The 16,758-nt window shown below is 47.3% G+C and overlaps 1 protein-coding gene across 9 annotated transcripts in view; it reads left to right on the forward strand.

Annotated features, from left to right (window-relative positions):
- The window catches only part of MAP4 (microtubule associated protein 4), a 141,969-nt gene that overhangs the window by 53,541 nt on the left and 71,670 nt on the right, over positions 1-16,758 (forward strand). For 8 of the 9 annotated variants that reach the window (XM_032182997.1, XM_032182994.1, XM_032183002.1 and 5 more), the window contains exon 4: positions 298-363. In XM_032182997.1, coding sequence (XP_032038888.1) covers positions 298-363 — 66 coding nt within the window. Of the gene's footprint in view, positions 1-297; positions 364-3,979; positions 7,065-16,758 lie in introns of those variants that run through there. The other variant, XM_032183003.1, reaches the window with a different exon arrangement.

Genomic DNA, 16,758 nt, shown 5'->3' on the forward strand with positions numbered 1-16,758 from the left:
GCAGAAGATTACAAGCTTTTGACTGAAAGCAGCCTTTTCTTTCCAATGAGTATTTCTATGCAGCGTAGCAAGAAGGACCCCTATCTTCAGAATAGGATTAAAAATCCCAGAACACCCCTTAAAGGAAATCTCTTCTTTTGGGGTTCGAGGTGCGCAGGCTCAGCGCCACGTGGGTGCCTTCATTTCAGAAACGAATCTGGGGAAAAATCCTTTGTGTTTGATAACAGCAGTGCTGCCTTGTTTTTTGGATTAAGATTGATTTCATCCAGCACCAACGTTGCCTATCGTTTGTTGCAGATACTTCGGCTTCTGGGCCAACGGTTCTAGAAAATGGTGACCATGGAATAGAAGATCACCGCCCAGGTAAGTGCTTGATGTCTGAGTGAATCACATCGCTGTCTGTATCTGTCCTTGGAACAGCTGTAACCTCGTTTTGACCAAATGCAGTCGTCTTTAACTAGTATTTCTCCACAGAAGGCTTTTTAAATCACCTATTTTGTTTCAATTTCTTCATAAACCTTCCATTATCTTTTGGGTTTGAAATTGCTTATATGCATAAAGCACTCCGAAGGCACTGTGGGCGTTATCCATGGCCAATGTTGGGAAGGTAACATCTAGGGCACAGATACCTTAATGGCTTTCCAGGGAATCCGTAGCATTCATACCTGAGCTCTACCCTGACCCTTGTGACTTCTGCTCCCAGTGAGGCTGACAGTGAGGTTTCTTCTGAGTACATCATCCCTTGATGCATTTTTTTCATAGCTGCCCGTGAAATTACACTGCTCTGATCATTCTGCAGTTTCTCTTGTGCTTTTCCAGCTCCTTCCACTCTAAACAACTGCCCTTCTGTAAGTTGCTCACAATAATTGCTGGAGCAGTGTGCTGCCAAAGCCAAAACTGAGGTATTTGGATCAGCACGAGGCCACCTCATTCTGCAAGAAACTGGTTATGAGTTAAGTGGACCAATATTTCAGACTTGCAAGGAACCTGGAAAGTAACTGATCTTGCGATCAGCATAGCATATGCTGGAGTTAGTTGTCTTTAACAGTTATATTTAGTGACAAATGCCATTTCCCTCCTATGAGGCGTTCTCGCTGTGACTCAGCTTTCCCATCAAATTCCAGCCGAACTCTTCAGTGTGAGCAGTGCTGAACTCCGAGTCTGTGTGTATGAGCCACTGGAAACGTGGTTATTTCTTGATGGGGAGGGTGTGGGCTTTGACAGGCCGTAGATAGAGCTGACTGTCATCCTGGCATCGGCAGGAGCTGTTCTCTTGGTGTCCCTTTCAATGATCTCCAGCTCAGCTTTAGCAGGCCAGGTCAGCGCCAAGGCGTGCGATGTTCCCAGCACCCGCAGCCTTGCTAGTCCGTAGGTGCAGCCCCGAGACAGAAATAATCCAGATCATGGTGAATTTAACAGGAGTGGGAGAAACAAGGATGAATGAAAAACGCCCTTTTTTCAATTCTCGTTAGTGTGTTCTTATCGAGGATGGGAAGTTAAAACGCGATCTGTGTGCTTAATTTGCCATCGTAAATCTGGTCAAAAGGAAGAGGTGCATCTTCTGTAATTTAGTGTAGAACTGAAATTAAGGACACTTCTGAACCTCCCTAAGGATACTTCCTCTCTATTTGGTACATAATAAAATCAGATTTACGACACGTCAGGTAGGACTACTTAAATGCATTGGTATTTTTTTACTGAACTTCTGAATTTGTGTTTTAAAATGGCTGGTACTTTTTAATGCTAGCTTTCTGGAGGTTTAACTCTTCATGTGCAAGATGCTAACAATTTTGATCAAAGATTCTTTTATGTGTCTGCAGCCTTTTAATTTATTCATATGTTCCATCTTTGTGGGGTGGGGTTTCATTTTTTTTCACGTTGAAGACTGTCTAAAAGTGACATCAAAGTGGTAGAAACAGCGTGTCAGAAGGGAAACAGTCACAGGCATCAAGTTAATGAGGTTTTTCGGAATAACAGAAAATCTACACAATTACTTCATGGTTTCTTTCCCCCTACCCTCTTCCATATGGAATAATTAAAAAATCAGTGCTTATACATTTGAGAGAAAGTGATAAATGCTAATTTTAAAGCAGATAATAGAGATTTTTTTCAGAGAGTTGAAGAGTTGACGCTCTGCAGAAATAGAGGGAAGTTGTTCCAGGGCAGGGGACAGACGTCGGTAGGGCCTGCTTCTGCGTTGGGGAGGTGGTGCTGCCTACATCCTTTTGTCCCCGGCTGTAAGCCACCTTCAGTTTTTTGGCTGGCTTGCTTGTTTTCAACTGGATCTCCTTCCTGATTTGTCTTTTTGACACTGAAGTGATTCTCGTGGATTGTGCAGCATGGGCCCGGTGCAGAGGTAGGAAAGGAGTAGCGGAGAGAGGGGTAAGGACGATGCTCCCAGAACCCAGCTTTCTGCAGGAAAAAGCTGTCCTAAGAGCTACAGAGAGCTTTTAACAGCAGAGCTGTGTTTGGGTTGGATTCTGAAACGCCTTAGGTAAAGGGGAAAGCTGTAGTCAGGCTCTATGAAAATCCAAATATCCGCTTACCGCTCCGGGCTAGGTCTCCCAGGAAGCATCGCTACACTTTTTTTCACCTATCAAATAAAACAAGGTGTTGACTTGTTAATGTTTTATTGCATGCAACATAATCTACAGACATCTGGTGTATGTGCATGCAGAGGCTAGAATTGGGGCTGCAATCTTAGTGCTGCCTTGGCAGCCCGCGCTGCCTCCTGACCGGCTGCCCCGCGCGAAGTCCTGCTAATGTAGAAGGTGGCGTAAATCCAGAACGACTGTAACACGGGGGCAAAACCCAGGTTAACCTCAGAATTATTACAGCATGAGGTATTCACACGGCGGCTGGAGGGATGCGTGGAGCTCGCTGTTGCAGAATATAAAGCAGAGGTAGGGAAGCTGCCTTCACGTTGCCTGTGCGTGAGGGCCCCGAGCAGCCTTCGTGTCGTGCTGCAGAGCTGGAGCCCGGCTCCTGGCAGGGCTGAGCCCGGTGGGGCACTGGTTTCTTTGGGTTGGGGGGGTGGCTTCTTTGTTTTGCTTTGCTGAGAATTGCAGAGCTGCAGACCAGGAGCTCGGGCTCGGGCCCTCAGCCTGCCCACAAAGCCTCTATCGGGTTTTTCTTCCTTATAAGGACAAATAGGAGAGCAGGACTTTGGGGCCAGGCCCGGGGCGGCTGTGGGGAATCACTGGTGGGCACTGGTGGGCACTGGTTTGGGGAGCAGCTCGTGGTCGCCTGCAGCACGCAGGTAGCGGGGTCGGGATGGCTGTTAACCTTCACCATGCAAAACAAAACCTACAAAGTGCCTGGTCAAGCTACAGCAGGTTGAAAGCAAAACACACAGAAGTAACTTTTGAACAGTGCAATGTTTGCAACTCCTTACTGCAGGATATTTGCCCAGAGTTCCAAGGAATTTTATATATTTTTTTAAAAAGACAAATTAATCAAAGAAATCCATCAAGGACAATCAAACGGAGTAACGTGATAGCTCTCATTCTCGTTGGAAGATAAGTTACCTGGGGAAGTATCGCTCTCGGGTCCATACTTCCCCTAGATGGACTTTCTCTCCAAGCCAGCCTGCTTGTCTTTCCTCTGAGATCAGGTCACAAAAACAGTTTGTAACCGTTTTCAGTGCAAATTGTGCTCACAAGCAGCATCCTGAGCTGCTGCTCTCTTGCTAGCAATTTGTCACTAATCTCGATTTATCACAGCTAATTTCTGCATGTGGCACAGCGTCATGCCGTAGCATGGCTGGTGATGTATTTTCGGACACTTGTAAGAGCAAAATATCACGTGTCTCTAATCTGGCTTTTGGCAAATCTCCTGGCTGCACTAGATGAAATATTGCTTGTTGTGCGGTGTGCTACCTGAATGTTCATGTTTACTAATGACTTGCGCTTTTTTGCCCCTTTCCCCATCCCTTTTCCCTCTCCTACTTCTTTTCCTCTCTTCTATTTTCTCCTCCTAGAAGCCTAGACTGTCTCCTAACACTGGGGCTGCCACTGTTACAAGACCAATGTACTTTTCTACCTGCCATTACACTTCTAAAATCTTCAGCATTTTACAGAGCTCTTGCTTTACATCCTTGGACTTTACGTGTAGAAGAAACCAAAGGGTAGCTGTGCTGTCGGCCGATCAGCCCTTCTCCTCCTCCCTCTGCTCTGCAGTGCTTGTTGAAACCTTCCTTTCTTTGTGTAAGCACAAACGTGCATGATGGTTTTAAACTGCACTATGTCAGCACTCCCACTGTATCCAAATCACAACTACGGCTCCATTTTCAGTTCAACCACCTTTAAATTTAATTTAAATCCTTTTTTTTTTTCATGGATGCTTAATGACAGAAGGTTTGGTGTTAAAGTTGTGCTTTCATGCGGATGGGTGCACCATGACTGCAGCTCCTCTCCCTTCTCCCCCTGCTCACCACAGCCTAGAATAACGCTACTTGCCTTTACCCCTGCTGCTTTGAAACCTTCTCATGTGAGGTTTTTTATGTTTAACAACGCTGACATTGTCGAAATGAGTGTTTCCACTTCATAACATTCATTATGAAGACTTGAAAAATAGATTAGGAATAACCTTGCTTACTGAGGTACAGGAGGTTCCTCTTTGGTTTGTGGGGGTTGGGTTGAAGGATTGCCATCAACTGGGATAAAAAAGTATAAAAGAGAATGACCAACCTCAGCTTCTTGCCTCTGTAGGCTTGCTTTGTTATTGTACTGCCTCTCACAACCCTTGGAGGTAAGCCTGTGCTTTTAGCTCCATTTTGGTATGACAACGTACTTGGATGAATTATACCTGCCATGGAAAAAGTCTGTCAAAAAATCTGCCCCTTCCAACTCTGAGAGAAACAAAAGACCCATGAACAGGTTGCCAAATCTAGCCTGGAATAGTTAAAGCAGTTTCCAGCAACACCAAAAGGAGCGTGTCCATTTGAGCCTGAAGCTGAACTGCAGGAGGTCAGCCAGCCCCTTGCAATTCCAAAAGCGTAGTTACTACCATTAACTGATAAAGCTCAGGAGAAGGGAATAACTGAGAGAGTCCTAGGACACTAGTATTTTAAATTCTAGTATTTTAAATGAGGCAAGCTCAGGCTTTTTGGTAGACCAGTGAATGTTTTCTTTGAGGATAGTAGAGTTGTGCAGCTGAAATTCTCAGGTACTGAAGGCAAGTCAAGTACAGGGATTTATTTGAATCAAAATCCAGAGGCAGAACACAATTCTCCAAATTGCCAAAAGCTCTTATGTTGAGCATTTGGCCTAAAAAAAAAGAATTTTTCTCTCTGTGAAGAGAGTGGCCTGCACATGAATGTTCCAGTGCCCTGCTAGCACCTGACCGCGTTGTGGTGCTGGCCTGCTAATGATTCCCTGTGAGAGTATTGCACTGGGAATGAGTGCTGCAGTTACACCACCTCAAGGTTTTCTCTGAAACTCTCTCAGAGAGCAACCCAGCCAATCTTGATGACTTTTTGAGCCCTCACAGGCTCCCCCCTAGGGCGATAGTGCCTGGAGTTGTGGCAGTGAGTGGCCCATAATCAGCCTGCTAGCGATGGGCGGCAGGGCCCGAGGCTTCTGTTCTCTGAGTCGGGGGTGGGAACGTAACTGCTTTGCCCACCATCCCAAGCCTCCTTAGCAGCTGATAGCCTCGTGGTGCCAGTTTGCTGGGCTGAGACAGCAGTGCTGGGATGATACCCGTGTGCCTACAAGCCAGGCTCCTGTCCTGACAGCCACCACGTTGGTGACGTGAGGCCTGCAGCCGCTGGGCCCAGCCCGTGACTGAGGTACAAAAACGGCCGCTGCCCGTGGAGGAGGGCTGGAGAGGTGACTGGGATCCAAGCCACAGTGGCAAAAAGGGCCATGAGGGTGTCCCCTGCCTTTCTGGTGGTACTGGAGACGAGCCGTGTGGCAGCACGAGGCCGGCAGCCTCCACCTCTGGGGCCAGAGCCTCCCCAGTGCGATGCATTCGTGCCTGAAGCAAGGAGGGGTGCTTGGCCCTTTCCTCTGGGCATGAAGTGCTTTCTTCCTCCTGGTTTTGGTTCCCATAAAGACAGACGTATTTTAAAGACCTCCTGTAACTGCCTTTTAGCATGGCTGACTCCGGAGCAAGGCAGCATTGCAGGCATTTTAACTTTGGTGCCACAAATCGTGCTTTCTCACCTTTTGCCTTAAGTGGGCTTAGCCACCGGTGCCCCAGAAACGGAAAGTAAATAATAAATCAGAGGAATTTTCAGACTGAGTAACAGCTTGCAGAGCCTCTTCCCCCGCAGTGCTTCACTGCAGTGGAGCACAGCAATGTTTTAAGGCCCTGCTTCGGGGGAGCTGCTGGCCAGCGGTGCCGGGAGGGCTCAGCACAGCGGGGTCGGGCTTGCGACCAGCCCTGAACCACCACAGCATCGCCTCGAGCAGTGCAAGGGCTGCTAATGAGAGCAGGGCACCCAGGGTTCAGTCGCTGTCAGCTGCTCACGCTAGCACGAGTCACTCATTCCATCGCCCTGCCACTTCCCCCCCATGTCTTTATCCTCCTTCCTTTAAATGTCATTAGGTTTAAACTGAGTATAACGTGCAGGCAGAGGAAGAGCTGGTGGGTTCTGTGTCTCTGTGACCACCTTCCTTACCACGAGCCCTGTGATGTGACAGGGGTGTTTTTTGGGGCAGAAGGGTGGTGGGACTGTGCTGGGGCTGCATGCTGCGAGGGGAGGTGGGGATGCTGGGGGGTCGGCGTGGCGTGTTGTGTCTCTGCTCACCCCCAGAAAATGTACGTGCACCTCCCTGAAAACCTAGGGCAGAAAATTGATATGCTAGAGAGCGTCTTTATTTTTGTATCTTTTTTTTTCCAGAAAGCTGGGTAGCTACCGAATGTATTACTCTGTTTAAATTTCATGTTATTTTGTCCAGTTCTGGGAGGCAGTGCAGTGTTTTCAGAACATACTATACCTCCTCTGTGCTAATAAGCCTGTCTGCTGTCACTGCTGATTTTTCTCAGATTCCGATGCCTTGTATGATGTGAAGCTGTGTATCGCTGTTGAATAAAACACCGTAATAAACACCTCAAACTAACCTCTCACGAGTGGTGCTGTGCTGAGAATCTTGTTGGGTTGTGCTGCTTGTTCCCAGTTAACACCTGCAGCTCGCTGCATGCCCTTGACTGACCACCCTGCCGATATTTCTGGGAGAGGTGACGGCTTAACCTGGAATACCTTGCTGCTGGGATGGGTGCTCGTAAACACATCCATCAAAGAATCGGTTCAGCTTGTGCATTAAAGCTGAAATGCTTTCAGTGGGACGCGTGATTTTGTTGTTTTAAAGGGGGTGCAGGAGGAGAAGGAAGCCAAGTCCCAGCTCACAGTGCTCCAGCAGTGCTGGATGCTCGCTTCTGTCAGATGGATGCCATGGGGCACATGCAGGGCACTTAAAATCTGCACGTATAAACTAGCAAATAAATAACATTTACTGCTCGGGGCTCTGCGGTGGATGCACGTCTGGTGGCTTAAGGTACCTGATTTTGCGAGGATTCACACAAAAATGACGTGGCTGTGGGAATGGTAATCTACGTTTAACAACCTTTCGGAGTATTCTGATGACTACAGTGGGAGCATTTAACTGCCTCCCTAGCAGTCTTTGCTGCCTCATTAGTTTAACTAACCCCCATCTCACTGATGACTAAGTTGCTTTTAGAGGAAGTTCTTATTAAAAATACACATAGATATTCCTTGCCTTTAGCATCTTGAAAACAGGACACTTAAAAATGCGCTTTTCTTATTAAAGCTCTTTCTCCTCTTTCACCTGCCTGCTTATTTCATGTGTGGTAGGAGGTTTTATTTATAAAGGCTCTTCAGGCTTCCCGGACTTCAGGGAGAGCTCTTCAGGCTTTTCAGAATGGGTCTGGATCCAGCCGTATTTGCTGAAGGAGTTATTTTGTGTTGCTTCAGTCTAAAGAAAGCATGAAGCTGAATAATTCACAAGGCTCGTTCAGTTCTTCAGGCTGGCATGACTAAGAGTTTTTGTGTGCGTCTGCTTGATCTTTTGGGGGTGCTTATTTTTAGGACTGAGGAGGAGGAGGGTGAAGGTGGGCGTCTACGGAGCCGGTCGGCAGCCCTGGGGGCACAGGCGGGGGCTGTTCCTGCTCTGTTCCGTGCTCTGGCTCCTGTCAATCCCGATCCTGTTGCCCTTGCTTCTGAGGGTAAGTGCGGAAAAGGAAAACTTCTGCTCTGCAGTGCAGGGCTCCAGAGGAGCTGGTGCCTGCTCACCTGAGGAGCCCTTGCAGCTTTCTTCACCTGGCAGAGGAGTTCAGAGCAGCGCTCGGTGTAATCTCGGCTCATGAGCAGGCTCTGGGTGCTCCCCATGCAGTGGCAGAGGACTTGGAGACCAGCTTGGATGTGCATCTCACCCATGCAGCTCTCCTGTGTTGTCTGCCAGCCCGCTAGTTTAACGTACCTGACTGATACCAACTCAGGAGCTGTTTTGGGAGCTTTTTAAGCACACACAATGTTTGGTGGCAGCGTAGCTTTAAAATATTACAGGCCTGTGGTAAAAAAAAAATTCATTTAAGAGCTCTGCATCCTTGAACCTCTTGCTTATCCTCATCTTATGGAGTTGTCATCACGTTTTAGGTAAACCTGATGTCGATGGATCGTGACTACAGTGAAGGATGATGTCTCAGGCAATTGCTTGTGGTAGCAATTTTCAACATCCTTCCTTCTGTTAAGATGTTGGGTAGTTTGGTGAATTTCAGGATACCGTTCGGTTCAGGGTACCGTTTTCGTGTGCACCTTGAAAGAACCGCATGATTTTTTTATGAATTTTTTGATACCATGGGAATAGCTCCTTCGAAAACCCCTGACTTTGGAAGATGACGCAGGGAAAATGTATTCCTCCGTGTCGAGGAGGAGCCAGCTGCTACTCACACAACCTCTTTTTGCAGCTGAAAGTTCAGTGTGAGGAAGCTTAAATGTGGCAGTGCACCTCAGAGGTTTTTGGGGTTTAGCTGTCCGTTTCGTGAAGATATGTCCACTTTTGACCACTGCCTTACTGCCACAGTGCAGGACAGTCCTTGGTGAGTAAGGACCAGGGAACATTTTTGCCATAACCATCTGATCTTAATTTTTTCATCACCTGGATTTCATCATCGGAATGTTGCAAATCTTGCATTTTTTGCAGGGGCTTCCTACCAGAAATACTCGACTTAAAAAGCAAATCGCTTATTTCTATTTTAAATTCAGTCAACTTCAAGCTAGCAATACTTTGAGAGATTTACTTCCAGCTGTAAGATCAGCTCTCCTCGTACTTTTGTAAGGGATATCTGCACGTCAGGTGGACGTGGGCATCTCTTTGGCAGTGAGCAGCTGTAGGTCACCTTGTTCACTGTACCTGTGTTAGGTGTTGGTGGATCATCTTGATTACAGAATAATTTCTGAATCTGAGGGCTCAGAAGTGCAGCATGATGCACAGCTGTGTGGATACATCATCATGACAAATACCTGGCTGCTTCTGAGGCCACGTGAGGGTTTTCTTTTGCAGATTCTGGATGCACGATGTGCTTGTCGGTCTGCTGTGCTGACGTTTTCTCTGACCACCCAGGCAGAGGAGGCTCACCTGTATCACACTACACACACATACAGGCTTTGAAATCCTTCAGAATGACAGGTTTTGCATTCCCTTTCCTTCTGAAGCCTTAGGAAAGCCTAGAAGTTCAGGTCACCTGCAGGAACCTTGGCCTCTTCAATGCCCTGCTGAACCCGGGCGCGCCGTGTCCCCTCTAAGGAGGGATGCGGTCAGCGCAGCTTCTCTTCTGGAAGTTTGATTTGTTCACCTGAACAAATGAAATCTGAAATTTTGTTCATCTGAACATAAGAAAACGAGGCAAGACTTGCCTGCTGTGAAAGCAGTCCCTTTGTGCTGCTCTGATGGCTGATGCCAGGGCTGGCTGGCAGCATCTTCAGCAGGCTCCTTGCCTCCTAGAGACAAACCTGGGAAGCTTATTTGGATTTATGCAAAATAAATTACAAGTCCTTCTGAACTGCAGCGTGGTGCCTGCTCTAACACCTGTGCCTGCGCTTCATGCAGTGATCTGGTAGCATGGTAGGTGGTCTCCTGTCGGTTTTCTCAAAATGCCAACACTTCTCCCTGTTCCAGGTGCAGCAAGAGAGATCTCACCAGTAACTTACCTGTTAGGTGCATGCCTGTGTATTAAATAGAAGTAACTTCTCATGCTCAGACTGCTTAAAATTAGTAACTAAGAATAATTAATTAATAATTAAGAAAGAGCAGAGCAAGCATGGGAATGTTTTACGGTGACAGAGAAAGTCCTTTATGTATACTGTTAAAAATATCTATTTTTTTTCTGAAACTTCTTGGATCTGTTTCAAACGTGGTTCAGAGTCCTGGCACTGTGGTTCAGCTTGCTATTTTGGTCATTTTAATGAACACCTGGGAAAAGGAAATAATTACAGGAAGCTGGTATTTGCTACGCCTGTCATATCTTGGTGCCACTTCTACCCTGAACACGGAGCAGAAGCACAGCTCCTCTTTTCTCTGTGCTTGCCACTGCTTTGTGGAGTCTCTGCATCAGTATCCTTATTTCTTCTCTAATTAGCCTGTCCCTGAGCTTTGTGACTTCCCCAAATGCAATAGGAAGGGAACAAATGCTGCTGGTAGTGGATGTGTGGAGCTGTGAAGTCGCCTCTGATCAGCAATGGGTGCAGATTAAGGAAGAAGCAGGGAGGGGCAGGGCTGTTACCTGCAGATAAAGCAGCACCCACGGTGCCTGAGCTCAGGTAGGTGCTGTCACCGCCCTCATAGTAAAGAATTTCTGCCTCGGATCTAACCCAAACCCACCCTCTTTTACCTTAAAGCCGTCACCCCGTGTCCTATCCCTACAGCCCCTGCCCAAGAGTCCCTCCCAGCCCTCCTGCACCCCCTGAAGGCTCCCCTGGGCCTTCTCCTCTCCAGGCTGAGCAACCCCAACCCCTCGGCCTCTCCTCCCAGCAGAGCTGCTCCAGCCTCCAAGCATCCCCGTGGCCTCCCCTGGACTCCAGCAGCTCCACGTCCTGGTGCTGGGGGCCCCACTGCGAAGGCACGTAAATCCCTAAATTCTGGGATCTGCTCACAGCAGGCAGGGCATGTCAGCAAGTTCGTGCCACGGAGCTTTTAGGGAGCAGGCTGTGCTCATGCCAGCCAGGCTGGCCCCAGAAGCTTTGCTTTTGGCAGTAACAGCGTTATTGGAGGCTCAGGGAGCAGTGCTGATAACTCCAGTGACTCTCAGGGTGATCGTTCATTCATAACTGAGAGAGCAGGCGATGAGAACAAATAGCAAAAGGACCAAAGCAGAGCAGAAAATCAACAAAACCTTTGGTTTCCAGTTTTAGTGAATGGTGGTGCTGAGATAGCAAGGGATGAGAGAATTGTCCCGGCTTTGGCATCTTGCAGGAAATCACCGTTTTTAAAAAAAAAAATAATTCAATGCAGAGAAGTTTTTAATCATTTTTAAATGAAAACCAAGAAGATCTTTTTCCAGATCTCCACTTTTTCAGACGCAAAGCGAGTAATTTTCCATAATAACGCTTCAAGATGTCCTTTTTGCATTTCTGTCCCCAAAAAGCTTGATACTTGAGAAAATAGGCAACTAACCACCTGTAAGGCACAATGTAAGACTTACGCAAGCTTAAATGGCTGCAGGGCATGGCTCTAAAATGCAGCGTGCCCAAGCTGCAGGGCTCTCCCCTCGAGGACTGGGTTAATTTTGGGGCCCCACCTGGCAATGAGCATCGTGCTGGCGCCCGCCAGCAGTCACTGCCACTGCGGGGAAGGGGCTGTAAATAAGATAAATCTTCAGCTGGCTGCCTCGAGATGCTGATTAGATCCCGAAGTTGTCTCCGCTGACATAAATCAGTCAGCTTTTTACATATGTTAACCGACGGGCTCAAGAAGATTTTCTCCCTGTGCCGTAGTCTTGTTTGCCGCTCGTATCAAATCAGCTTAAGCCGTTGTGTAACGAGCTCTGTTATTTGCAGGAAAGTGGAGCATGTCAGCCCACGGGAACTTCTTTACGAAATGCTCCTCTTCCCCAGGAGCAAAGGGAACCTGCCCCGGGCAGCCCGAGGATCCCGGCGCCTGGCCGAGAGCGCTGCTGTGCTGGGCCATGGCAGCGCTGCGTGCCCGGCAGAGAGAAATCCCTGAGATGAGGAAGGGAAGAGGTGGGAGCGAGCGAGGTCGTGGGATTTGCAGAAAGCCAACGAGCTTCTGTACCGACTGTCAGCCAGGGCCAAAGGGGCTGCTGGTGCAGGGGCAGGAGGTGCTGGGGTGCAAGCTCCAGGGAGGACGGCGAGCAGAAGGAGGAGCCCTCCTTGTTTAAAAACACCGTTGCCATGGCATTGTCTCCCTCAAATGGTATTTTCCTAGCAACCTGCTACTTCTGCTTTTCCCTTTTTGCCTTTAAACTTGGATTCAAAGGTGGACTCGGGCGTCTTGACTTAACTTGTTGAATAGAAAAGAGAAAAAGCTTACAATGAAGTAATGCGTACATCAAGGAGGCTGCTAAAAGCTGTGCGGCGAGGCCTAATGAGATTTTTCAAATGGAAATACAAAACCCTTTAGATTTTGTGGTGTTTAATATTCATTCTAGTGAGCCTCTGACAGCTGGATGAAGCAGTGGGGTTTTTCTAAGGCTTGAATTTCCCAAGCAAGTAGCTGCTACTTAAACTGGTCAAGCCACGAGCTTGGGAAATTATATCTTAAATTCAGTATTTTAGAGCATTTAAACCAACTAATCTACAAAGGTGTGCTCTAGAAAGCATAAGGGAAACATGCAGATTAACATCTAATAGAATACGTGACCCTGTTTTCTGTCTATCCTTGTAAGTTCATCAGCTTTTACACAAAACCAGCTCGATGGCCATTTTTCACTGCTCTTTTTCGTTTTACCCAGCGTATTTTTGTATAGATAACCCAGTTAAGAAAGCGCAGCTGCAACGTCCAGTTATTTTAGAATGGTATTTTTCAAACAAGCCTTTGAGGCAGGTAGAAGAGGCCCTGAGGTTTATTGCAGCAAAGAAGCAGGGCCACTTCCCCATCCTGGTTTAGCACCCAAGGATACGTCATGCTTCCATCCTGTGCTTCTGTTACCCGATTTTCCTTTAATTAACTTGTCCCTCTGCAATGCGACTGCATGTTAAAAAGATGCTTTGTTTTCCTTTTTAATGCCTGGGACAACATCATGGGTTTTTTGTTGCTTATCCTGATGGTTTATACTACAACTTCTGCAGCGACCCTCTGGATTACTGGGATTGATAACACTGCTCGTGCTTGCAAGGCTTGTCAAAGGAAAAGAAAAACCGTGCTGTGAAATACACGTCAAAATAGAGCTTTTGGAAGTGTCTAAACATTTTATCCTCACCTTTTTGCTAGATCTGGCTTAATTATTTAGCTTCGTAAGATTTTCTCTGCAATACCAGATCAGCCCCGCAGCGCTGCGGCCGCACGTCCCCGGGGGGAAGCAGTGGCCCCGGGAGGGTTTGTGCCAAGGGCAGGCTCTCTTGTTTAAAGCTCTCTTCTTTTCCACCTCTTTTTCCTTTTCTAAAACCGTGCTGTCTTCTTGTTTGTACCACCTGGTGTAATGGGGTTTCCTCCTGCCTAGAAAAGCTTCGGGAAGCACTACGTGCTGTGGTGTGGTGTGGGCCTGGGGGTGAGGAGGCTTCCCTCACGTGGGCTCCAGCTGCAGCTCGCTCTGAGGCCACAGCTCTGTAATCTTCTTCCATTTCAGCCCCATCACCGAAAATAGGGTAAGGCTGATTATATTGTGCATTTTCGCTTTTATAACCACCCCGCATCTGTTGTTATTGCAGCGCTCTCGTTTCGGCGGTGTCAACTAGTGCCAGGGGTAACCTTGGGTTAATCTGACCCTTGCTGAAAAAAGGGAAATGTTCCCATTGCAAAGCTCACCTGGGCACTGAGGCTGAGCCACAGACCCTTCGTGGCCAGCAGCGAGGGCCCACGGGCACCTCAGGGCGGTGAGCACTGGGATTTTGGCTCGGATTCTGGTGTGCCAGGTGCTTTTTTCCTCACTAAACACCATAAAGCTACTCTCCGTGCAAGCGTTTCCAACCAAGGTCAGATCGCTTAAGTCTTGTGTTAACGATTCACTGAAAACCAGGTGAGAAACGTGCCCATCAGGAATCTCATTTTTGGCTGCTGCCGTGGTGCAGTTTGTGAAGCTGACTGCCAGCTCCGCTGTTTGAAATACGAAGCAGAGCTTCAGTAAAATTTGTGCTTCTAAAACACGAGAAGGAGACCTACAGAGGGTGGAAGCAGGGACATTGCCTGGGAGGAATACAGAGCATTGCCCGGGCGGGTTAGGAAAGCTAAAGCCCTATTAGAATTAAATTTGGCCATTTTTAAAGAAGGAAAAAAGGAAGACGTGGTTAACCACAGGCCAGTCGGTCTCACCTCTGTGCCTGGCAAGATCGTGGAGCAAATCCTCTGGGAAATTCTGCTAAAGGACGTGGAAAATAAGGAGATTGGTGACAGCCAGCATGGCTTCCCCAGGGGGAAATCGTGCCTGACAAACCTGGTGGCCTTCTACAGCAGGGTTACAGCACTGGTGGGTAGGGGAAGAGCAACTGAGAGCATCCACCTGGGCTTGTGCAAAGCATTTGGCCCTGTCCCCCTTGGGATCCTTGCCTCTAAACTGGAGAGACACGGATGTGATGGGTGCAGCACTGCGTGGGTGAGGAATTGGCTGGGTGGTGGCACTCGGAGAGTTGTGCTCAGCGGCTCAGTGTCCTGGTGGAGATCAGTGCCCAGTGGTGGTCTTGGGGGTTGGTGTAGGGACCGGAGCTGTTGGACATCTGTCGGGGACACAGACAGTGAAATTGAGGCACCCTCAGCAAGTTTGCTGATGTTAGCTAAGTTATTGCTGACTAAATATCAAAAGAAAAATCAGTTTGTAACTCTCCAGAGTTATAAAACTCCGAAACAAGGTGTGAGGGATGCTTGGGATCCTGCTCTTGGAGTCTGCAAAATGGAAAGTTTTGTTTTATTTTATTTTATTTTATTTTATTTTATTTTATTTTATTTTATTTTATTTTATTTTATTTTATTTTATTTTATTTTATTTTATTTTATTTTATTTTATTTTATTTTATTTTATTTATTTTATTTTTTTAAGAGTGTGTTGTTCCTTGTTCCATTTCTGTCAGTAAGCACAGTGCAGCGCCTCCTTTCCTCCACGCCCTGTGATAAAAGCTCCCCTCGATGTGTCAGCACCGGTCCGCGTCACTTGAAGCTGCTCCTTTCTGCCTGAACGAACCATGTAGGATCACGATTCCCGGAGCGAGGAGGTGCTGTGGTGTTTGACCATAAACCTGGCAAAATAAGCTGCTCACTGGAAAAATGCTGGGTCGAAATTGAGATTCCTTAACGGGCATCGATTCAGCACGAGCAGCCAGATGCATCCTCAGCTCTGCAAGGAGAGCAGCTCCCTCCGCAGCGATGGCTTGGCTGGGGGGCTGCTGATTTTTCTCCAGACTATTGATGCTGTAGGCAGCTCTGAACTTAGAAATGACTTAGCGTGGCCCAGAAGTGACATGAGGCTCTGGGAAGCAAACACAAGATGATTCAGCCTCAAAAGCAAATGATCTGGAAGGGTTGCTTGGCTTTGTTTTGTCGTGTGAGTTGCTGCATTATTTAACCTTCTTCCTTTTAACTGGAGCACTCTATATTTAACCTATCTAAAAAAAAAAGGAAAGAATTTTCTGTAGCTCTGTGTGACAAGTTGGCTTTTTCTGTGCCCTCGAGGTTCGTCTGTCTTGCAGAAAGGCACCAGGTCCTCGGGCTAAACTCGCCGTCTTCCTCTGCCCTTCCTGAACGCTGGGGATTTTGCAGTGACTTGCACTTAAGAGGATTGGTAATTTCCTCAGAGATGACCGTAGGATTAAACAATGGCATTTTGAAATTCTGGAGTCCTTTTTTTTTTTTTCCGTGCAGATTAAAAGCTAGAATGCTAATATGTCAAACGGCTGCCGACCGGGGGTCCAAGAGTGCCCTGGTAGCTCATCCCCACGTCCCATGGCGAGCTGGTGGGAAGGCTGGGACAAAAGGTCCTTCAGCTTCTTCATCGACAGAGCTTCTTTTATTATTTACCTGTGGCTATAAAGTAGGATTCTTGTGTTGCAAAGCTGCGGTGTTGCACAACCAAACCAAAGCACCACCACCACCAACAGAAATCAGTTTGGTGTGGAAGGGTAAGGTTCTCAGGTTACTCTTTCAAACTAGTCTGGGTCAGCAGAGTAGTGATGTTTTCACGTTGAAACTCCTCAGTTGTGAGTGTTCGTGTTCTACCAACCATGGGGTTTGGTTAAATGTGAAGCTGTACAGCGTTGTGGTATTTTCAGCCCAGTTGAGAAAACAAATCTGAAGTGAAATGGTGAAGAATAGAAAGAATTAATTCCCTTTACACAAACCCATAGACAAATACAGTCCCTCACTTAAAAGAGTCACTTTTTGAAAGTGTCTCCTGCTTGCTCACATGCTATCTGCATCCATCCAACTTGCTTTTGTAGAAGATTTGTATTTGCAGTGTGTTTACCATGAAATGCAGGAGAAAAAGAAGGCAGCTTTTGAAATGCAATTGTTCATGTACACAGCCCTGTCCCGTTTGTAAAACTCAGGCTTAGTGTGCTGGTTGTAGCCCAAAACAACATGGGTAAATCCTCACAATTTAGCCCAACCTGCTGTCCTAATCGTTGTTTTTGGCTTT

This window comes from Aythya fuligula, chromosome 2 (assembly GCF_009819795.1).
Source record: "Aythya fuligula isolate bAytFul2 chromosome 2, bAytFul2.pri, whole genome shotgun sequence".
Taxonomy (NCBI): Eukaryota; Metazoa; Chordata; class Aves; order Anseriformes; family Anatidae; genus Aythya; species Aythya fuligula.